The sequence below is a fragment of the Plectropomus leopardus genome, chromosome 16, assembly GCF_026936395.1.
Source record: "Plectropomus leopardus strain MGB_pleo_1.0 chromosome 16, ASM2693639v1, whole genome shotgun sequence".
Classification (NCBI taxonomy): domain Eukaryota; kingdom Metazoa; phylum Chordata; class Actinopteri; order Perciformes; family Serranidae; genus Plectropomus; species Plectropomus leopardus.
Window position 1 is genome coordinate 30,062,183 of NC_142191.1, and position 24,596 is coordinate 30,086,778.

General features: G+C 39.5%; 1 protein-coding gene across 3 annotated transcripts; it reads left to right on the forward strand.

The window, feature by feature from the left end:
• Positions 1–762: 762 nt before the first annotated feature.
• On the forward strand, positions 763–24,356 carry map3k7 (mitogen-activated protein kinase kinase kinase 7). 3 transcript variants are annotated; one of them, XM_088089294.1, is made up of 18 exons: positions 763–1,021; positions 1,552–1,671; positions 1,760–1,870; positions 2,086–2,151; positions 3,011–3,056; positions 5,503–5,641; positions 6,759–6,887; positions 8,661–8,785; positions 9,178–9,308; positions 10,512–10,593; positions 11,747–11,877; positions 12,524–12,671; positions 13,434–13,514; positions 18,794–18,861; positions 21,083–21,182; positions 22,461–22,522; positions 22,856–22,971; positions 24,117–24,356. In XM_088089294.1, exons 2-18 carry the CDS (start codon positions 1,579–1,581, stop codon positions 24,295–24,297), a joined length of 1,809 nt encoding a protein of 602 aa, XP_087945420.1. In that variant the 5' UTR covers positions 763–1,021; positions 1,552–1,578; the 3' UTR covers positions 24,298–24,356. The 3 variants fall into 3 exon arrangements, with proteins under 3 accessions (XP_087945420.1, XP_087945419.1, XP_087945421.1); XM_088089293.1 differs by having other exon boundaries at positions 763–993; XM_088089295.1 differs by lacking the exon at positions 13,434–13,514 and having other exon boundaries at positions 763–1,671.
• The last annotated feature ends 240 nt before the right edge of the window (positions 24,357–24,596 follow it).

Consider the following 24,596-nt stretch of genomic DNA (forward strand, 5'->3'; position numbering starts at 1 on the left):
GCAAAGTGGGAGGTATATGAAAAATTAATAGTACTTTCTGAGAAGAGTATGATAAATATGTGAATTTATTATGAACATCTATTCTGTGTTGTATGTGTTGTCTTCATGTTGAATGGTTCAAAAGTAAACGTAATGGTTAAAAAGTTAAAAAGTAAGGCCTGTTTTCTTTCAAAATCGCCCAAATTACGTCATTTATCATAGCTCGAAACTGCAAAAACAGAAATTATTGCAGAATTTTTACATTTTAGATAGGCCATGTAAAAACAACATCACCATATCATAACCAAAATTTAAGATAGTAATATTTGATCAAAATCACTTTCTTGTTTAAGTCTAATATAAAATATTCCCTAAAATAAACCTAAAAGGGAGGATCATGCATTTTTCCCAGTCACAAATTATTTGGGTGTTTTTTGTTTTCATCTAAGAACACAGTGAATAGCATATTTGATATTTATTACTAGGACTGATGTTGGTTTAAAAGAAAAAAAGTGAAAGTAGAAAATAATGTGTGTAATATTAAAGTGAGCCCTGGGGGTTAATGTAACTTTAAACAAATGATTGTCCTATAAAATACTGTGCTTTGTTCATGTTAAAACTATCGAATGATAGCCTATAAAAAAATAAGCTAAATTCATGATAAAGCCCATAATATCATATATATAATATTCGCTTCACCCCCAAAAAGTTACAAAATGAAAGAATCTCTTCTGTTTTTGTGAAAGGTTGGAATGAGGTGTCCTGTTCAATGTGCGGGGGACACAATTGCAGTGCGCACACACTTCCTGATGGAGCTGCTCCTGCGAAGAATAAAAATACACTCCTTGCAAGCCAGCTAGACGAGTTGTGAAAAAAGTTATGTCTGGCTGCCAAGTGGAGAGACAAAGGCTATTTTTAAAAATGGACGTTATTTCTCGGTTTCCCGTACACTAAGAGCAGAAAAACATCCCCATGTCCAGAGAGCCGGCGCTGGTGACAAGTCAATTGCGAAGGGTTGGATTGTTGAAGCTAACAAGTCCCGGTTAGCTAGCGTTAGCATCCAGGCCAGCCGGCTAACGCAAGCTGGCTAGCTAATACACTGTAGGCCTTGAGTAGATAGTTTTTGTGGTAATGGAATGTAAATTTACTGTCGGTACCTGTCTGTAGTGATGCTTTACTACTGTATTACGTGTGTCCAAAGCTAACTTTAAGCACACTGACATTTCAGTGTTAGTTTTTCTAGCGCAGCTACTGTTCAATATGCTAGCTAAGCTACGCGGTTAGCCAGCTGGTTGTCTGCATCATATTAGCTGACAGGAGGCTAACATTAAGCTTTTTGGTCTTGTTTGACAGCTCGGGAAAGCATGTGCAATAAACCGCGCTGCCTTAATGAAAGTAGCTAACGTATTTATTTTGTTACGTAGCCATGCAAATAGCTAACATCTTTGTCATAGAAGTTTGCCATTGTGAAAGATGTTTTGAAGCAACTCTGCGCATCCTTGTGCTCCATTTAACTGTAAACAGACGGTGACATTTGTGTTGTTTTTGTGTGCATTTTGCTTTTATTTGCAGTAAGTTACTAGCTGACGTTAGCTAGTAATGTCTCTAACGTTACCATCCGCTGATATACTTGAAACACCTCCTGGATATCCGTTTGAAGAAATCAACTATGAGGATATTGAAGTTGAAGAGGTAGGTTGGGTTTGGGTTTGGTCTGCCCATGGCAAGGTGTAGACATCTACAGCCTGCAGTAACTCACTGTTTAACTGTCCATTTTTAGGTGGTGGGGAGAGGAGCCTTTGGTGTTGTTTGCAAAGCCAAATGGAAAGGCAAAGATGTTGCAATCAAGACCATTGAGAGTGAATCGGAGAGGAAAGCCTTTATTGTTGAGGTATTCTTGTAACCGTCTTTATTTGAGTTTTTCCTCAACACTACAACATGTTTATTTAACACTCACAATCAAGATCTAGTTAATGTTACAGTGTCTTTTGTTTCAGTTTATATCAGTGCCTTCAGTAGCAGTAATGACAGACAGGATTGTAAATATTTGGATAGTACTGAATAGTGCACATGGGCCTGTGTGTGACGTTTCCTCTTTGTCTCCAGCTCCGGCAGCTTTCACGTGTGAATCACCCCAACATTGTGAAGTTGTATGGCTCCTGCAATAACCCAGTAAGTCATGTGGAATGTTATCGTGCGTTATGCTCTCTTAAAACGCAGACACACCAAACCGGTGTAGAAAAGCTTGAATGGATAAAAGCCGACTGTTCCGCCAGTACACCAGCAGATGGTCGTCGACTGTATGTGCCATTCAAAAAGGGAAACTGGAAGATAGTCATGACGCTAGTAGGCAAGTTAGCGCATTAACAATCAAGTATTGAAAGAACAAAGCATACAAATCGTGCACCTGTGAACAACACCACCAACCATCACAGAATGTTTCTGTTAAAGAGCTCGATGGCTTAAGAAAAATAATCTTACCTTGTGTATCAAGTTTGTTTGGATCTCACTCCCTTTTGACTTTCACTGCTTGCTTTCTTTCCAGACTTTCATTTCTCTTCTTGTGCGCTGAGCTGAACTGAACTGCCATCATAATTATTTCATTCACCAACGGGTTCCGCTCTTGCCAACGCCAATTCAGCATGTTGAATTGGCCGAAAAAACACCAACAAGGGCCAACAAGAGCCAACAAGCAGTGCAGGAAACACTGCAATGACTAGGGTGACAAACACTCAGCAATGGCCCAACATTGATTGCACCAGACCGTCGGCTTGGTCTGTCATTGTCTCTAAAGATACACTATGCAGGATATTTCTGTAAAAAAAAAAAAAAGTATAGAGTTAAAGAAAAAAATTACTCAAAATCACATAACAAGAGGGAATCTTGTGGCGAGCGCATTTACGATCAATAACTAACAAACCTGCATACCATGAACTAGGCAGCCACACTGATGCTCAGCAGTGGTTGTGTATGTTTGTATTGTCTGTCTGATCAAGTCTTTCAGTTTCTGATGATTTTATTCTCCACTCAGGTCTGCCTTGTGATGGAATATGCTGAAGGAGGGTCGCTGTACAATGGTGAGTCTACATGTAGCACGAGAGAACAGTACTGTTGTATTAGAGATGACGGCATTTCTTCTGCCTTGCTGGTAGTGAAATGAGCACAGCCTTGCACAGACATGAGAAGCAGCCCTGTTCAGTTGACACCCCCCCCACTCCTCCCCCACTGTTTGCATGTTTGGTCATATGTTCAGTTCCTGTATGAAGTAGTCTTTGCACAGTGACATGCAGCACAGCGTCGTTAGTCCCTGCAGCAAATATTCAAATGGACCTGAGAGATAGTGAGGTGTAACAAACAACAGTAAACATGCAGTAATGCTTCGTGGCTTATTTAAAAGACATGTCAGTGTTTCATCAGAATTCATCATCATAGAGCATGTGTTAATATGACTTTAAGACTGTTACATCATAACAATACTACTATGACTACTACTATTAATAATATTAACAAATTAGATTATACAGCGCTTTTTGGATACTCAAAGACGCAAAGACAACAAAACAAAAACAATACAAAGACGATATATTTAATAAGTCGGGCAAACGCTGGAGGAAGAAAAGTCTGACTTAATGGATATGAAACACTAAAGCTGACCACACTTGGTGCAACATAATCAAATTTATTACTCAGAATTCATAGAATATAAACTGCACTTAATTGTCTCTAGTTAAAGGATAATCTGTGTTACTACATTTTGGGGCAAATTTTTTTACCATCATTACTATGGGTAATAAAAAGATTACAGAGTCAGTTGTTGACATTTTAGAATGTGGCAACATCCCGGCGGAGGTCATGAAATGTGAGCAGTCAGATGATCTGCAGGTTTTAAACAGTTCATTATCATTATTAGCATTTATTACCATGGTAACTAGATTGCAGCTACAGTAGCTTGGAAAACAGCAATATGGTATTTCATTTGATTAATTTACAGTTTATCAGACTACGAATGAGACAAGAATTATTAGCACAAAACACTGGCGTTCTCTCTTATGTGATCTCCTCTTTGCCATTGGGATTTTGTATAATCAGCTGCGTTGATTGCTCCCGTTCATCGCACATACATGTACCATTATGTAAATAAACAACACTCTAAACTAAGGTGGAGGAAACTCAAAAATAAAACAAAGACCCTCAGTAGCCAAAGCAATAAGTTAGGCTAGCTAATACCCCTTTTCTGCCAAAATAAACATGTGTATGTTGTTTGTTTGTTTTTTTTTAAACATAGGAAAACCTGCAAAAAATAGGCAATTGACTCCTTTACCATTACCAATAGACCTGGGCTATGTACTTGGCTCTACAGCAGACAAGTATGCTGTTTTGTTTTTGTTTTTTGTAAATTACAAGACAAGTTAAAACAATGTTTTGGATTTTTAAGACAGTGCAGCTGCGGAAACTTGAACAATGACTGCTACTATCGTCATACTGTATCATAACCTTCTTTTTATTTAAACCTTGGGCTCAAAATTAAGTAATTAAGCTGAAATATAATGGAAGGTGGATTTGAAGTATTTTTGTAAAAGAAAAAAAGGCAAATGGTAAAATGATTACCCAAACTGTTTGTAGTAAACATCAGCCATAACTTCCCAGACAGATTTGGTTGCGTGTGTAGAGTGAGGGACGTGTATTGAAATTTTGGGTTGTTGTTTACCTCCAAAAAAAGTGATTTTAGATCTGTTGGTTTATTTACAACCTGTCCATTCGTCCGACTCCTCATGTTTCTTGCCTCATTGGATTTTGAGATATCGATGTCTCTGTGATCCCAGATCTCATTAAATACTCTGATCTGGACAGTGTGATTGAAATGAAGGCCAAAACTTAAAGAATAAGGGCAAATTGTGAATAATCTGGAATACTAATTTAAATAGTATTGTTCATACATGCAGTTAGACGTTTCTCAGCTTTAAAGGAATCATCGTAGGCAATTAATGTATGCATGAGTTCTTCATACTGTGTGGAGGCTTTTCATCTGTTCTCCCAACATCATGGTTGGAACAGCTTTCACTCCCAAGAGGTTCAGAACATATTTTTTATTTTTTCTAGGATGTGAATCCCACAATATGGGACTCTGTGCTGTGCTTTACACTTCACAATTGGCTTTCCTCCCGAGTTACTGAATCTCTATCAAAGTTCCTCCTGGGAGCGACACTCTGGCACCAGAACTTTGATGTCATTCAGTTTGGTTGTGAATACTGTTTTTGAACAATGTTGTCACTTTTCCCTCCTGGATAAAATTGTTGAAGTTATAAGACGAAGGTGTCAGCCCTGTGTGTTAGCGCTCTCTCTCTCTCTCTCTCTCTCTCTCTCTCTCTCTCTGTGTGTGTGTGTGTGTGTGTGTGTGTGTATATGTGTATGTGTATGAGTGAGTGAGTGAGTGACAGTGTCATGAAGCAGTACTTTCTGCTTGGTTCCACTGTAGGTTTGCTGTCAGTGCTGGTGGTTGTGACTGTGCTCTCTTGTCCACAGTGCTGCATGGTGCTGAACCCCTCCCCTATTACACTGCTTCCCATGCCATGAGCTGGTGTGTTCAGTGCTCCCAGGGCGTGGCCTATCTCCATGGCATGAAACCAAAGGCTCTCATTCACAGGGACCTCAAGCCACCCAAGTATGCTCCTCCTCACCTCACACTCTCCTGTTTCACTGTGCCGACAACATGCCTGGTCTGCTCCTTTACATTTGTTTGATTTAGTTTGAGGTGTTAAAAAAATGTTGTACTTGGTCAGACTGTCTTCATATTTTGAGCCAGAAGTGTTCACTCTCTTTTAAAGTCACACAACTTTGGGAGCCACTGAAAAATAAGTGATATATGATAATGACAAAGTTGTAGTAAAATCTTTTCTCATAGTTTTCTAAACTGCTGCACAATGTTTGGACATCTGAAGGACGGATCTGTTACTCAGACCTGAAGCAGCACATGACCAGCCCCTTTCCATTTTTTTTTAAAATGCAGTGCTGTGTTATCAGTTTAAACAGCCTCTGAAAAAGTGTTACTGAAGCATGTTTACATCTCAGAGGTGTTACTCCAGTGAAAAGTGGCAGGACTTTCTGAGAATGACCAGCTGGTCTGTTTTCTAGGGAGCTGTTGTGGAGTTTCCAGGTATAACAAGCTCATGCACTGTCACAAGTTGTCAGCTTGGCGTTATTGTGCAGGAATGTATTTCTATACTCCTTTTAATGATTTTCCACAGAATTACTCCCTAGCCTACACTTGCCGTCCTCCATTTCTTGTGATAAGATTGTGTCAATAAGCTAATATATTGTACAATTTGATACACAAAGATTGCACTATTAAGCTCTCATTTGATGTCTTGTCAACTTTTTTTTTTTCCAGTTTAACATAAATTTCTTTTTTTTCCTCTCTCACACCTGGGGGTGAAACCCTGTTTAAATGACCCTAAGTTAAATCTGCAGCCTCACAAGATTAAGAAATAAGAACAAAAATCACATATTTTGGTTAAACAAAATGTTTATGATTATCTAATTTTTATTGATCTATCTAAAAAATCTTTTAATGAAACAATCTTGGGGGGAAGAGGGATCACAAGTAAAAATCTTTGGAAACCACAGTGTTAATCTGTACATTTCCCCTTGTCGCTGGTTACAGCCATCTTTTTTTACCTGCTCAAACAACTTTGAAAGCGTCAACTCTAATTATTGATTATTCTAAGTTCTAAGCATTGCCAGCATCTAATGTGCCGTATTTCTTGCTTTCGCTGTTTCAGTCTGCTTCTAGTGGCAGGCGGCACCGTGCTGAAGATATGTGACTTTGGAACAGCATGCGACATTCAGACCCACATGACCAACAACAAAGGTAGTGCAGCCTGGATGGCCCCGGAGGTATTTGAAGGCAAGTATGAGTGGCATTCTAAGTAGTTAAAGAGCTTTGGATACCTGCCCTGTCAGTTGCTTTTTAACTGAAAAGTGTTAATGTGTATCTAGTTACTGTTTAATTTGTAGAAATGCTCACAGAATCACAACCATCAAATGAAGGCGCCCATCCATGTGTATGAGCTCTTTCTTGCATTCCACCTTTTGCAGCATATCCACCGCATGGTTCCACTTGACTCAACTCAGCTTTGGTACCAGGTTCTATTCTCTATTTCATGTTCCACTGTGGATAATACTCCTCAGTGGAGTCAGGATTTTCAGCCATGTCCACACCCCATGAAACCACTGTGACATTAGAGTTAATTTTGTTGTAGTTTTAAGCCTCTTGCAGACTGTGAGATTTTTGCAGTCTTATAAGTTTAGTGCAGTTACACTCTGCAACATGGATCTAATAAACTGCATACATCAAGCCTGGTGTATGCAGACTGTGCGATGAAGCCTAATGAATGGCAGGCTACGACGTACGTCCATCAACGTCAATACGCAAGAACAAAACGTCGTCAGCATGTCATCCATCTACGCCGCTGTAATGGTAAGAGAAAAATGCAAACAAACATGAATCAAGCCCTCGCTGCAGTAGCATTTATGTGCGTTGAAAAAAGTCTGAAGAAGAGGAAGAGAAGGAGAATGTGGACGTGGTCGTTTTTCATCAACAACGTTGCATTTTGATTTAGTGACAGTTTTACAGTGTTTAATTAGGTTGTTGCCGTCTCGTCATCGTCTCTTCTTAGTCGGGAGAAATATCTAATTAAATATTTAGTCATAGTTTTCCTTAACAAATTGCATAATGGAGCATACAGTCTACTTTAGCGGGCTGCCGTTTTTTTAAATCTGGTTTGAGTGAATGAAAAACTTGCTTTTTCAGTGGCTTGGCTACTTAAAATTGGTGGATTTGTGCAGAATTGTTAGTATTGCCCTGATGATGATACAAAAAAAAAACAACAACAAAAACCAGGCACGAGGTCACATCCACAACTTTTGCAAATGAAAAACCCCAAAAGAGCAAGTTGGGTAGAGCCTTGCGGTACCATGCAGTGAAAAATGCGGCATTTGTTTTGTCACCTTTCACCTTAATGGCAGTTTAGCGCTCCCAGCGTGGAGCCATTAATTCTTGATTCATCAACAGCAGCCTTACTCTGCTGCTTTATTGATGGTAGTCTCCCAAGCATAGAGAGAAGACGAATGAAGTGATGCTGGTGGCTTTATTTCCCTCAGGAGGAGACGGTGTAGAATTTGTGTTCTCATTCAGCCAGGAGCCCTAATGTATCTCTACATGATGAGACGTGTTCTTGGCGAGGGGGGTCAGGAGGAAAGATGAATTTGGCCCTCGTCATTATCTTGTTTTTGAGGGTAGTTACAAGACTCCAGCACAATTAAACATCGCTTTTGCCCTCTCTGTGAACCCTCTACAACTAATTTGCATCAGCACAGCAACTTTGGAATAGGTGTGTGATGTGCACTTTAATTCTGCAATAATAGGCTCAGTAATTAAGCAACACAGGAGCTGTTCCTTGGTAAAAAATTGCACCCTTATTTTCCTCCTCGCCCCCCTCCCGACTGGAAGCAGAGATGAAATAAAAGCTGTGGTGCTTTCTCAGGCACATCCTCGCTCTCATCTCAAATGTGCCACAGAGAATTACCTGTATCAGTCAGTCAGCGGTGTCAAACGGAGCCTATTTTCCCTGTTTGAAAAGGACCTAAGCGTTGCTGTGGGTTTCTTCTGTACTCGCAGGCAGCAATTACAGCGAGAAGTGCGACGTGTTCAGCTGGGGGATCATTCTCTGGGAGGTGATCACTCGCAGGAAGCCCTTTGATGAAATTGGAGGACCAGCTTTTCGCATTATGTGGGCCGTGCACAACGGTGAGTCACTTAACTCTGTGCGTGCGTGTGTGTGTGGAGAATGCAAAGGCCATGTCCAGCTGTCAGCCGCTGAGACGTGCCTGCCCCGCAAGGCCTGCTGGGAGGCGGTGAAAGTAAAGGCTGGCAGGAGAGCGTGTGTTCACCTGCGCAGCGCTCCCTGCAGTTTCTCTTCATCCACAGATGGATGGAAGAGAATACTAATGGGACGCTAATAATACCTGGGGACGAGTTAAATATTTTTCACCGCTGGATGTGCCTGCCTGAGTCATTACTGGTTGGAGCAGCAGGAAGCAGGGGATTAAGCATACATTTGCAATATTTCTTTGCCTGTCTGGTGTGATGCCAAACGCTATCTGTTCATGTGAGTGATTTTTTTTTCTCTACACATTCAGGCACAAGACCTCCTCTAATCAAGAATTTGCCCAAGCCTATTGAGAGTCTGATGACTCGCTGCTGGTCTAAAGATCCGTCTCAGCGGCCTTCCATGGAGGAGATAGTGAAGATCATGACTCATCTAATGAAGGTAAATCCGTGCTCACGCACTCGCGACAAGGCGTTCATTAAACTGAAAGTGATTGAATTAATAAACCTGAGCGGATAGTTCAGTCACACAGAGCAGAATGTAATGTGTGAATTGGTCCTTATGAAGAAAGAGGCAGGAAATGAGTGCCTCGGGTAAAGTTTTAATGCTGCATACAGTATACAGTGTTTTGCCTTTCACACAGAGGTATTTCTGTAATTTAGCCCTCCCCTCACTTATTGATATAAATGGGGTGGACAAAAAAATAGTCATTATAATGTGATGCTATCCAACAGCATCACAAAATTGGACTCTAAAATGACATCACAGATGTCCCAGGAGCAGTTTACACAGCAACAGTCCTTGCATGAAACGTTAAACCCTTCTGTCGCTGTTTAAACGGGAAATGCCTGGATCCTGTGAGAGAGGTGACGTCCTGGCCTCACCTGGTGCATGCACATTATGTTTCAGACAAATAAACATCGGCAAGTAGGAGGACAACAATAACAACAATGATGGACTACAAAGCTGTGTTTTTGCTGCCGACTCTATTGAGTTTATCAGTGCTCCTCCAGCAAAGTTTTAATTTGTTGCACCACTACTGTGATCAGCTATCGGTTCTCGTACGTGCATTCTCCATTATCTGCCTGTTTGTTTTTACTCACCACTCTGATGAAGAGCACCTTTATTTGAAGGCTCATGGTATGGTCATTACAAAATTAAACAGCCAATTACTGGCCTGGTATGCATATCACAGCGTTTTCTGTTGTTTTTGTGGATCCGTGAATACGAGGATCATTCTCACAGTGTTATCATGTGAGTGAAGATTTTTTAAAAATGCTGAGGAAAGACCTCGTCTTTAGAGGGGCCGTTCTCATCTAAACGTGTCCTAGTCTGTTGTGCCTGTGCTGTATAAAGCACAAGCTGCAGTTCAGGAATTATTTTCAGCTCAGAGTCTGAAGGTGTGGAATTATGTTGCATTACAAACATTTGTGCTGTTTATTTTTTTCTTAATGACAATATGCCAGAAGTTGTTAATAGTTATTATATTGTAATTAACTCACTTTCTATACCGGATGAGTTTGGGTAGAAAGATGTGGTTTTGTTGTCACCTTAATCAAGGTGTGCATTTTTAAGAATATAAGTTAAATGAAGCTTTGCTTAATATAGCCAACTCACTATTCCTTCTTTTTTTTATTTTGGCAGTACTTCCCAGGATCTGATGAACCCCTGCAGTATCCATACCAGTATTCAGATGAGGGACAGAGCAACTCTGCAACTAGCACAGGTACAAGAATCATCCTCACTTTTGAGATGCACCAGTACAAGACGTAAATGTAAAATCAGTACAAAGCATTTAATGCATGAGTCTCTAAGATCCAATATCACAGTGCAATCAGTGGTTTTCAACACAGATGAATGTAAAAGGAAAATGCACTATGGCTCACTGTGTTTCTCTGTGTGGGTAACATAAATATTACCCAGAAAAATCTCTGGATTCATATTAATTAATGCTCAGAACCCAAGAATGTTCTCATGTCTTTCATTTTCTTTGCCCACAGTAAACTGAGTAATGGTAGGTCCTCAGTCAGTTATCTTTTATCTCAGAGTTTAGTTTCAGTTCCAACATGCCAAATACAATTGAAACAGACTAAAATATAAGCAAGAAAAACACACCTAAATGTGTTCATGTATTCGGTAAACAAACGTAAGTATTTCATGTCCAAAAAGGAGTGTGAGAAATTGAATATGTATCAAATCCTACCCACTTTTTAAGTTTTGTAAAATAAAAACAGGAATATTCCCAATTTCTGCCCCAGTATTCACCATACACACTGTGATCTAATCAAACAAGAATTGAGACAAAAACAAGAACAGATCAGTCTGAATAAACAAATACACACACACACACACACACACACACACACACACATTACAGAACAATGAAACACTTCAGTGCAGAAAAGTCACACTATAAAAAGCAGCCTGCCTGTCTTGTATCATCTCTTACTGTCTCCCACTCTGTTCTGCCAGCTCATATCCCTTCAAAATTTTGTGTTTTAATAGGGAGGTGATGATTTTAGTCGATACATGATTTGAACCGTTCATAATTTAGATGTCATGCACGTGTCCATATCAAGTTACAGAAGATATTCACAGACACAGATATTGATTACACAACTGGCACATCTGGCATATGTACAGACACTAATACTTTTTTGGACCCACACAGCTGTGGGAACTCAATCCGGTCCAACATGTGTCCACCTTAAGTTTTTGGAGTTATTATTATAATTATTTTCAGATTTTTGATTTTTGATTTTAAATGCTTTCAGTGTTGTTAACTGTCAAATACAAGCAGCAATGTAAGTCTTAGATGAAAGACACCATGAAAAGCCCTTTAACACATCAGTCCTGTCCTTCATCTTGTGAAATAACAGGTTCATATGTGGACTACACTGGCACCAGCACCAGCAACAAAAGCGACGCAAACATGGAACACAGTGACTCTCAAGGGAGCAACGACACTATCAAGATTACGCCTCAGTTTGCTCCTTATTTCAAACCAAAGGTAAACTAATTGTCTCTGTCTTCATCTTCTTCGTCTTCTTTTATTTTATGTGTTTGTCAAGGAAATCACAGACACCCAAGACACATAATCAAGACACATGTTCACTGTCCCATCTTTTTTCTTTTTTTCTTTTTTTAAAGTGCAACTCCAGTAAAGACAGAGAACACAACAGGAAAAAATAAAAAAAACACAACAAACAAAAAAAAGACAAACAAAAGTGCCGTCACAGTACCAGTTACTTCAGAATCTACCAGTTCATTTAAGCAGCTGCCAGTAACTCATTAGTCCCTACATTCCTTCTTTTAGGGCCAAAAAGGGGCCCCAGATTTGTTTGAAATATCATCTCTCTCCATTATTCTGTATGTAACATGTTCAAAAGAGGCATTTTTGCCACCAGTTCGATCCAATCCTTAAACAGCAGGGGCCAGATGATTTTGTTGTTGTAGCCAGACGGACCCATAATCTCTTCCGTTCATTCATAATGACATTATCTGGTAACAAACCCAAGATACACAGAGACATTATTCATTTTAATCAGAACCGCTGAAATGTTGTTTTTGAAAACCGGTTTTATATTAAATTACAGGAAAAACCACATAATTTCAAAATACGTTGCTACAGTGAAAATCTTCTTTTGTCCCCCCAGGCAGACCCACTGAGGACGCTGCCTCTGTCCAGGGGCGGCAGCGTGGAGAGCCTGCCTGCACGAACACAGTGCCTGGCATCGTCTGACAGCAAAAGAATGAGCGCTGACCTCTCGGAGCTGGAGCCCAAAATGCCATTTGCACCTGCAGGTAAATGCCAGACATTACACAGCACAAAAACACATGAAAGCAGGAAGATGAGCTTATCAGGGCAAATTGGCATGCTCTTAAGAATGATCTAGTACTTAAGAAGAAAAGTTACACAGGATAGAAAGGCATGCAATGTTAGGTGAATCTTGTTGGAATGAGGCCTCTCCAAGTCCACAAGAAACTCCTCCCCTGACACTTGAATCCGTTTGTTTTTTTACGTGCTTTCATCACTTTGAGGCGAATATTGATTCCTCATATAAACACACCCACATGTCCCTGAACACTGAGGCCCGTCAGAGCCAGCTGTCAAACATCTCACCTCCTGTAGAAGCTCTGACAGAAAGCAGTCAGACTCACCAGTGCTGAAACCTCCTGAGCTTCTCCGTAGACTATTGATTTGAGCACAGAGAGTACGTCAGGATTTGTTTTCAGACTTAAATGTAACTGTAGTATGAACGTGAACGCCCTCTGTCCTCAGATTGCCTTGTTAAGACTTTTAATCCAAACAGCAATAGATGTGAATGCCTGCTGTTTGTGCTGGGAGAATTAGTGCCGCGGCCGCCGGCAGTCCACGTCAGTACCACTCCGCAGCGCCTGGAATGCACCGAGTGCATGCTGCCCTTGCACGCACACTGTATGCTCTGCATGTGTGTTGCCCACAGCTTCCAGTCCAGCTGTGGTGGCCCCAAAGTCTGTCTTTAGTCTGCATGCTTGTTGTGTTCGCAGCTGTACGTGTGTGTGTGTGTATATGTGTTTTCGCAGCACGTCCGCAGTATAAACGAGGCCATCGTAAAACGGCGTCATTCGGCACCATTCTGGATGTTCCCAAGATCGTCGTCACAGGTATCATTGGATCCCTGGGCTGCCTGGTGATCGGGTGGAGCTGGCTTGGCTTGGCTGGCTTGGGTTGCTGTGCTCTTGATGCGGCGTTCTCCTGTGTGTCACTCCATATAATGCCACCGAATTTTCCGTCACAACAGATTTGTTGGATGTCTGAGGGCAGTTTCTGTCATATAAGTTAAATTCCAAAATAGTTGGGATATTGTATAAAACCTAAATAAACACAAAATGCAATTATTTGCTAATCTGTTTTGACCTAAATTCAATTGAATAGGGTGCAAAGATAAGATATTTAACCCTTTGAAATGTGAGCAAATTGGTTTGATTTCATCCAAAAACATCAAGAAGGCAACAAGTAACTTAACAAGACATGGGCTGAAAATGAGCAAGAAATTAGCAAAAACTTCTAAAATTAGCTGAAAATATAACAGAAAAGCAAATAATTTATTGAATAAATTAAGCTGAAACGATCAGGGTTAAATAAAAGGGGGATTGGGACATAAAATATGGGGGGAAAAAAGTCCAGAATATTATATTAATAATTATTATAATTATATATTTCCATTTATGTTACAGGGGGATGTCAAGTCAATTTATGTTTTTTGGGTATTTTTTGCAGTGTTGGGGGTCTTTTTATTTCCAGGCAATTTTTTTTTCTTAAAACTTTTTTTATTGTTAATTTCTTGCTACATTTTGGGTCATGTCTCATTAAATTGCTCATTGCCTTCTCCCAGTTTTCCAAACCAATTTGCTGAATGTTCACAGGGTTAGGTCTGACAGAGCGTCCCAACTTTTTTTGGAATTTGGGTTGTAAAAAACAAAGCTATAACTGAGCTGGTCCTGGAGAAGCACACATCAGAGTTGCCCCTTGTCTCTGTGTCTTCTGGGATTTTTGATGATAGAAGCAGAACATGAGTTAATATTCTCATGTGGTGTCACCTTTCATACCCCAAAATTGCATGTTCTATTACTTGTGCCAATACAGACACATTTTAGTCACCACTTCATTGCATCTGATAAGGTGACACATGAGATAAGCGCTGTAACTCATGGCCCTGTCCTCTCTGTCTTCTCTCTGGCTTGGCTGCAGCAGCTCATGAGTTAAAATCAGTGCGCCAGTTCTCTGCATTTGAGCTCGTCCTTGCCTTTCATGCATAGAGGACTTAGAGAAAGCATGGCTGTTTTTTTTTCCTCCCCCCTTTTGCTCTCTTTACATCCATTAACTTTGAAAAAGTCATTTTGATTAATTTCTTTCACATTGAGGGTCAAAGCTATTATTACAAGCCAAGATACGGATGAAAGGAATGGGGACAGCTCCGGATGTCAGAGACGGCTTCTATTTCGGAGCCGTGTGAGACACAATGAGTGTGGCTAATTTAATCCAGTGACTAAGGGAGGCAGGTGATGCATGTTACTGAAGGTAGGGCACTTATGATCGCATGTGCACACCTGGACATCAGGTCTTCTCCCCAGCACAGAAATCCCTCATGGCCAGTGGTAGGGGTGTAATGGTCCACAGAATTCACAGTTCCAGATGTACCTTAGATATGGGCTCATAGTACAAAACATTTGAAAAGCAGAAGAAACAAAAGCGATGCAGAAGATCATATTTTTTCTGAAAAATGTAAAGATTATGTAGGCTAATATGCTGTAATTACTGTAAAAATAAAAGCACCCATAAACCATAGACGAAAAAAAAACATCAGCAACACCAGAATTACTACAAAAGACTCAGATATACGGTGTTCTCTTTAGATGCGCTGTTTTTTAACAATATTTTACAATATTTCTACTGAGTTTCAAGTTTCAACTGCACTTCAAAACACACACATCAATATACAAATCTACATTTAATAAGAATAATAATAACTTTATTTATATAGCAGCCTTGAAACCAGATGTTTACAAAGTGTTCTAACAAAGGGAATAATGAAAATAAACATCAACAAGCATGCCAAACAGAGTCAAACAAAAAGGCCAGAACAAAATGTATATACCAAATGTCAACAAGAATAAAGCAAAATAAAAATAGTAAAGCAGGCAGATCTCAAAAGGCAGTAAAAAGTATAACTTTTAGAAAATATAGGAATAAAAGCAATCAAAGTCAAAAAAAAATAATATAAGAAATATTATAAGAAGACGACATCACATTACGGGGGATATAACAAAGATAAGAAGATTAAAACAGATGAATAAGAGAGATGAACGAGTAAATAAAAAGATGAAAAGATGTGAAGAACAGGACATCTGAAGGGTAAGGAACGGATAAATGGAGTAAGAGCAGCAAAATGAATAGAGGAAGAGAGATTAAAAAATGAATGAATAAACAAATAAAGGAGACATCACATCAAAGCAAGTCTGTAAAAGTGAGTTTCAAGAAGTGATTTCAAAGAGTCACTCATTCTGCGCTCCTCATCTCCTCGGGCACGTCGTTCCACACTCAAGGGGACCCAAATGGCAAAAGCACGGTCTCCTTTAGATTTGAGCCTCGACTTTCGTGACTTCAGAGTTTCACATTGAGTTCAACAGTTTTCTCACACTCAGTCAACATCTTTGCAGTTATGTGAATCATAACTTTTTAACAGTTTTTCAACAAATTTAACAAATTTTCAAAAATGCTTTAGTGAAACAAGCGATACAATTTTGACAACGTTACGAAGGATCCAAATACTTAAGGGTTAATGGCAGTGGACCAAAAGTACGCCACTTCAAAGTCACAATATGTTGAGTGTACTTTTCAATCTATACATAAAGACACTATTCTGTCCCACTGCCAGAGCCTTCCAAGTATTTTTCACCCTTTACAATTTACGATCCTCACATGCTAAACATAGGCTAAAGTATAATACATTAGGGAATTTCACAGGCTAATTCTGGGCACCCGACTGAAGAAAGTCACATACCAAACAAAACATCCTGTACTGAATGATGATGGATGAATAAATGCACCGTTACACCCCCTGCCATTGAGAAACAGTTAAAAAAATTGTGGCTGCAAATCCAGAATTGACATCCAAATTTGATTATTCAAACTGCATGTATCCAATTGCAAAAGCATAATTCTGAATATTTTAAAATTCAGTTCAATTTCAGGACAAAGAAATAGTTCATTGTGTTGTCTTTGAAGTGTTTGTTTGTGTGTGTGTGTGTGTGTGTGTGTGTGTGTCTCTCCGTGTCTCCGTGTCTCCATGTCTCCTTATGTGTTGTGTCTTCAGTGTACCATAGACAGAGCTTGTACAGTTGTCAGCCTAGACCAGATAAACCCAAATCTGGATTAGTTTCCATATGTGAATAAGAGACTTGATCCGACATGTGTCATCACATGTGGAATCCCCATACCTACAACTTAGTCGTGTTGCATATTTTATGTTGTGTGAAACATGGGAACACTTATTTTACAAATTGTTTGTGCTTGAGCTGCAGTTGAATGATTATATACTGTAGACTGAAGACAAAATATGTCATCAATCTTAAATCGCATGGCAACAAAGTTGATAAAAGGCCTCATTAACTCTTAACAAGCTGACATTTTGGTCATACCTGATTTAATGAGTCATGCTGTATATTGCAGTATAATTTGGAGTGGCACAGTATAGTCAGCAATCCTATTAATGAGCAACGGCCAGTGTGCTTTTTGTCAGGGCTGTACTGAATAGTTCAAAGCTTCATTTATATTATTTTTTCCACATATATCTTTATTTGGTTGTCAGTTCACAACATACAACCATCCAAAAGTACATATCGCCCAGTTTTACGTCACTATTAGGACACCACCCAGCCTACACAATGGGAAGGACTGATGCACATCAGTTGCATATAGAAATCAATCAACTTGCTCTGTAAAATTGCTAACTTACTAAGTTACACTAGTCCTCCAAGAAGAGCTAGAGTTAACAAAAGAGAAGTTTTGTTAAAATTATCAGAGCAACCCCAAGTATTATAGTAGCTTCCTTTGTAATGTTGACATTGAAACTCTAAACTTAGATATAAATCTAAAACCTTTAAATACTTTGCAGATTTTTTATTGATTTTTAAATTTTTTGTCTAATTATAAAAATAATAATAATAATAATTAATAATAATAAACCTGTTAAGACCCGGTATTCCTGCAGTTGCAGATAAAAAACCTTTTTACATAGAGTTTGAGTTGTATAGCCGTTATTAAGTCCCTCCTTTGTGCCTCCTTTGCATTTTAACACAAAACCAAACAACAGTGGAATCATTCCACTCTAGTGTGTGATTTTAGACAGCGTGCTGGCACCATGGTACCAAAAGATTTTCGACAAGAATGCAGTTTAAAACAACAGATTGTGTCTCTACTATGACATAGGGCTGGGTGGTATGGTTTTAAAATAATATTGCAATATTTTAAGGCTATGTCACAATACACAGTATATATCTCAGTATTTTTAAATGTCTTTTAAACTAATGTTAACTACTAAAATATAAAATCATTGGATTAACTGCAGTTACATAATATTAAAGTAGCTACTGTCATATAATAAAGTTGAATACACTACTATCATAATAACTTTTAATAAAATATACTTACAAGAAAGTTAAATAAAGCACTTTTTTAATGACATTTTTAAAAAGTGTTATTAGAATTAAGCAAATCAAAGCAGGACCCATGGTGCTTTAACTTTGAAGGACCTGGCTCATCTCAGGCTGGAAGTGTAAATGTTTTTTGTTGCAGATTTGAAGCTTCCGGTCAACAGTTAGCGTTAGCAGACAGATACTGGGGGCCTTTAACTGTGAGGATTCATTCACTGTGAGCAGGCAACAAACTAAAGGCTCTCCAGCTCAAATGTTACTAATATTTGCAGGACACACTGGTGCTCTGTGGTCGCAAAATGTGACCTAATCCTTAGGTTTCGCTCACTTATGTGTTTGGTGTAGACAGAGTGCAGTAGCTTCCGGTTCTCGTTGACCCTCTGGCCTTACCCTAAACCCAAACCAGCCAGTCAGTGCAAACCCATCACACATGCAGACTCAGCTGTTCTTGTGGATAGGTTTGGTCTATATGGTGAGGTGTGTGTGTGTATTTGTTGTACACTGTCAGTGGGGTTGGGTACTTTTAGCGTTGTGGTCATGTTGTAGCCATGCCTCAGCACATGTTGACAGGTCGGAATATAGAGGGTTAAGTCAGTGCAGCTGTCCCCGTGCCGCTCTGTGGGCCTGGATGTCCCTCAAGCAGTCATGGGCACCAGTGTCCCACCATCACCGTCTGCATACTCTACCAGGTCTCATGTTTGTCCTCTGTGTGTCCATCCTGTCCACAGCCACATGTGAGCCTCAGAGACGTCGGTCTGTGCAGGACCTGCCCGGCATCGGCACAGAGTCCAGCCAGGTAAGACGCACACAGACACAAGGAGTGAATGGATGAGGAGCTGTGGAGTTTCATTCATTGATGGCTGGAGTCATTAGGCAGGTTACCAAATACCCTCAAATTGCGCAAATTGACATTCTGAATATAAAATATGCCTAATGGAAACATGTCTGTTTAGGAAAAGCTCCCATTTATTGCAAATACAATTTTATGCTTGCTCGAAGAAAGCAATATTTTGCAAAACTGCAATGGAAACACTTTGTTTTCTTTTTTTCTTTGCTATGGTTATGTGCTTGTCAGTAGGAACTGGCTCCCTCATGATGCAGCAGGAGCTACAAGAGCTGTTATTGCATCACATACCTCTTCAAAAGTTGAGCTGATCATCCGCAAATCCACAATTCCTCTGTGAAATCGTGGACTATCACCTCCCAGAAATCCCTCATACGTGGCTGCTCCCACATATAGGGGCTTGCCTTTTTTTTTTGTTACTGGTCGCATAATAAGCCTTCGTGACCTTGGATTGGAAATAATGAGGGCTAGTGTGGTGGCTGCAGTAGAAATAAAGCTGCTAATGTTTTGAACATCCATCCCAATGCTTCTTGGAATGTTATTGCCAGAGGAGAAGTCGCATATCATCACTCAGCTCAAACGCGTCATCTCGCAGTTGTGTTCGATCAGCATTTCTAAAATATCGCTTAATTTTTGTGTAAATCTTGAATGGAAACCTGCCTTGTGTAGGGACATGGATTTGACATAATCTGTGTTGCTTTCAACATCCTAATTTAATTGCTTACTTCAGTTATATCCCCAGTTAATGAAGACATGAATGTATGACAGCAGTCTCCTATTCACCATTGGAAGAATTGAGTAGGTTTACGGCCGTCTGTCACTCATATATCACAGAGTCAATGAATGAAAACACAATTATTGTGGGAAATAAAGTTAAAGTGCAATATGGCCTGATCACATACAATACAACAGTTTGGAGTTTCAATAGCTCTATCAGTGTGACAAATCTGCTGGTGAACGATATGAAACCTACATGGTTGGTATCTACAGCAGAGCTGTGGTTAACCCCTCATGTTGACTATTTATACATCTTCACACAAATTAGCTGTCTTGCTGGAAAGTTAGTATGAATATGTCTTGTTGCACTCTATCCTAACCCTTTGAAACCTGGATTGACATCACTTTTCTTGTGCTGCGTTCAGACGCCTCTCGCAAGAATTTAAATGTTTTAAACCTGAGCATAGTGGTTTGTTTTCTTTCGCAAGTATAGTGAGAAAAGGGCAATGAGCAGCAAAAACCTGCAAATTGCAAGAAATCAGCAAAAGTGAAAAGAAAATGACAGAAAATGACGTTTTATTATTACAGACAACTTTATAACTTTTTATGTAATTATACTTTATATCTAAAATTGTATCAGATTGTTTTTAGCACTTACTTACCATCCTTGTTTGTTTGGTTTTTAATTATTTTTTTAATTGTTGTAAATCATTTCTTAAGTTGCTCCATGAGTCAAAGTGGCTGATGTTTTCCATTTTAATGTCAGATTAATGATGCACACCTGATAACTTTTAGACAAAACTTTCTCTTTATGTAAAGTTGAACTCCGGCAGAACCCAACCAGAGGGCTTTATTTCTCTGTTTGCCGCTGTCATTGCTCCACGTGTGAAGCCTCGTGGATGTTTGACTGAAACCGTCTCTCATAAACATTTGAAGCATTCTTTGTCAGGAAAGAGAAAACCTCTGGGAGAAAGGGTCACGGAGTATGACATGTGTTTGATATGTCATCTCCAGGAAGATAAAGACACAAGTGAAGGAACAGCCAGATGCTGCCTCCTCAAACACTCGCAGCTTAAAATATGCTGCTCGGCTCGGAGCGTTTTCTCCTGCTCTCCCAAACATTCGTCTCCATTAGTTTGGCGGTAAACCCGCAGCTCAGTGCAGTCAAAAGGTCATTTAGAGTTCACAGTGAAGACTTAGTATAAAAATACTGTTGCTAAAGGAGATAAATAGTGCTGCCTGTGGGATTCCCAGTGGTGCGACAGAGCTATGGGGTTGTGTTTGGGTGAATTTGCTTTAACATTTAGATTCTGTTCCCATGTTAGGATCTCTGGAGACACTGAAACATTGTCTGCTGCTAACACTGGATTAACCTCAGAGTTAATCATATGTGTTGCTGCATACAAAAAGTCCTCACCATCATCCCAGTTTGACAGTGTTTTTTGTTCTCTTGTAGGGGAGCAGGAACAGCAGCCGGTCCTCCAGTCCCAGTGTGAGGATGATGCCACCTGATAAGACGAGCAGCAGAGGTTACTTCTCCCCTGATGACCCCACAGGTGCTCGTTATCACTTTACCAAAAAAGTCTGCTACTGCAACGATATCAAAGAAGAGTGAAGGATATCACAATTGCACCAATCAAAAAAAAGACTGAATATGTGTACAGCAAGTGTTTTGCCCTCTTGAAACCTGAAATTTGCTTTATTTCTTTCAAAAATATGGAAAGCAGGCAATGAGCAACTTTTTTTTTTTTAAATGAACAAAAAGTTAGCAAAAAAGTTATAAGAAAACTACCCGAAATTAGCCAGACAAAAAGAAAGAGAAAAGCAAAAGAACCAAAATAATAATAATAAATAAATAACAATAATAAGAAGAATAATATTAATAAAAATAATATAGAAATATTTAAAAAATCAGATAATTACAAAGACAGTTTTTTGGTATTTTTTCCTTTGTTTGAACATTTTCTAATTATTCTCTCTCTTTTTTGTTTTGTTTTTTAGCTAATTTTTAAGATAATTTTCTTGTCACCTTTTACAAGACATTTCATCCGAAGTTGCTTATTACCTTTTTTTCCCCCATATTTTCTAAAAGAAGTCATACTAATTTGCTCAATGTTTCAAAGATTTAAATGCTTAGAAAGGGATAAGAAAACTGATGACAGTCCAGGTTTCAAAGGGTTAAGTAACCAAGGCAAGGCAGCTTTTTGTATAAAGCTCATTTCATATAACAGGGGCTTTACAGAGCAATAAAATATAAAAAAAAATCAACAAAAAAAAATCATTAAAAAATAGCAAAACTGCAGACAAAATGTGCAAAAATAAAAGTATTATTTAAAATTATACAAAATCCAGTTTAAAATGTGTCATCACCAGGTGGCGTAGGCAGTGTAAAAAAATGTTTTGAGCTTTGCCTTAAAAGTGTTCAGAGTCGGGGCTCGTCTAACAACATGTGGGAGGTTATTCCAGCTCTGTGCTGCATGATAACAAAACCAGACAAAACTCAACTTGCAGGCCTGGTAATTAATCAGTGTACACACGGAGAAGCCCAAATTAAAAACACAAGTCCCTACTCAGTTAATTTAATTTAAAAAAAAATGCCTGACCCATTTTGCAGCACCCCTCCTGACCTCATAAGTGACGAACAGTCCCTATCTGTAAACACAGAGGGAGGCCGCAGTGCCGACTAAGAGCACGCACAGAAAACCTGTCCAGTTAAAGCCCGACTAAATCCAGTCGATTTATCTGGGTGTGAGTCTGATTTTGAGAAACTCAATTTAGTCTCATTTCAGTCGAATGAAGATGTTTACATGTACATCTTTCTTCTCTTTTCTCAGACACAAACGGCTCAGACAACTCCATTCCCATGGCTTATCTGACCCTGGATCACCAGCTGCAGGTACACCGTGCAGTCAGCCCGCAGCACACAGCGCTGCTTCCAGCTCATGTGTAGTTTAATGTAAATATTGTCAGATACTGTAGCAGTGAATCAGCTTTAGCTGTGCTTTGGTGGTGTTGCAACTCACCTTTTTGATCTCGAAGATTGAATTTCGTTATAAATGACTTCCTGTATCGGATCATCCCTGCAAACATGACGCTATCTCAGAAGTGAATATAAATACACATCATCAGCGGGATGTTTGGTGTACTCATATCTACTTACTACTACTACTGTTCTTAGAGCTGACAGAAATACATTCTGCAGTAAATTAACATGTGTGTCGGTGTGCAGCCTCTCGCTCCCTGTCCCAACTCCAAAGAGTCCATGGCCGTGTTCGAGCAGCACTGCAAGATGGCCCAAGAATACCTGAAAGTGCAAACAGAGATCGCCCTGCTGATCCAGAGAAAGTATGTATCGCCACACTAAGCATCTGATTTTCATCTGCAGAGATTTAAAGTTGGTGCTTAGAAAGAGTCGGGTGCAGTGTTGAGGTTGAGGCACTGCACTGGGAAATGTTTTGTTACTGTGCATGTGTTGCCACAAGTGCAGCAAAATAAACAGCTTCACCAAGGTGACTTAATGATAAAGACATTTTACTGTGGAGGTGTGAGTACAGACAGACACCCAAAGGCAATAGCCAAATTTAGCTGACAAATCCAAGACAACAGCTTTGCTAAACCGCAGGAGGAAGAACAGTGGAATAACTTTGACTAAAGACATCTTGACATCTCATTGATATAGAACTATACTTCTGAAAACCTGTACAATCCCTCCATTGTGCCTTTTGTACATACTTTTGTGTCCTTTATATTCTGTTTTGTCATTTTATATATTTAAATTGCTTCTATATTTTTTTATCTTATCTTCAATTCTTTATAAAATCCCTGTTTTATTCTTCCTTTATGTTAATTGTTTTGCACCGAAACAGAAAGTCACATTCCTTATATATGTAAATGTACTTGGCTTCTAGATTCTGATTCTGATTCTGAACATAAAGACATATGTCAGATCCAATCAGCATTTTTTTATGACGTCAAGTCAGGACCTTATGTCATTAAATAATGTTTTTACAAAAGTTTGCCTGCTTGCTACAGCTAATAGATGCATATACCAAACTGTGCAATGACCAAAAGTAAATTATAGCCACAAGGAAAAAAATAATGAAATATATAATTTTTTTATTGCCAAAATCATTGTAGTTATGATTTTGGAGGGCCGTTCATGTGCTCCTACATATGGTAATTACAATATGTCCGAGGCGGATGTGAGAGCAGCATATAGTCAACCGCTTAATATCATTGCAATCTTGACGTCGACATTTGATTTTCTCCATCACCTCGTTGTATATTCAACAACATCAAGCCCTTTGGCATAGCTTCAATTTCATGAAAAGAAGTTACATGTTGTTTTGAATTTGTCTGAATGTTACTTTCTGAAAAAAGGTAGCTTTAATGTCGTCCATTGCTCCAACTCTGTAATTGAGAATTATTCCACAAAGCAAAACCAGCCTTTGCTCCAAGATTTAATATCGCTTTATTTCCTTTGTGTGCAGGAAGGAGCTCATCGCTGAACTGGACCAAGACGAGAAGGACCAGCAGAACACGTCCCGTCTGGTGCAGGAGCACAAAAAGCTGCTGGAGGAGAACAAGAGTCTGTCCACATACTACCAGAAGTGCAAAAAACAGCTGGAGCTGATCCGGGTCCAGCAACAGAAGAGACAGGGCACGTCGTGATGAGACAGAGACATTATGAACTGCTTCTATCCCTTCCCTCCCCACCTGACCCCCCCACTCCACCCTCCTCCTCCTCCCCTGCACTATAACACTACACACTCATGCTCTGCACACACACACACACACACACACACACACACTGTTCCCAGTCCAGCTTTGTAAAGAGACCTGCATTCTACTGTGTCCTGCATGTTGTAGACCCTTAGGAGACGACGTCCTCTGTACATACATTTGCACATGCTCACAGTGTCTTCTGTGAACGCAGACCAAACAATCACTGCACCCAAACCGGATCACCC

Excerpts from the sequence above, each read along its gene's own strand:
- map3k7 (XM_088089294.1), top strand. The coding sequence starts at position 1,579 with ATGTCTCTAACGTTACCATCCGCTGATATACTTGAAACACCTCCTGGA. Across the intron at positions 5,642-6,758 it reads AGGGACCTCAAGCCACCCAA|TCTGCTTCTAGTGGCAGGCG; the intron begins GTATGCTCCTCC and ends TCGCTGTTTCAG. Across the intron at positions 21,183-22,460 it reads CTCCCCTGATGACCCCACAG|ACACAAACGGCTCAGACAAC; the intron begins GTGCTCGTTATC and ends CTCTTTTCTCAG.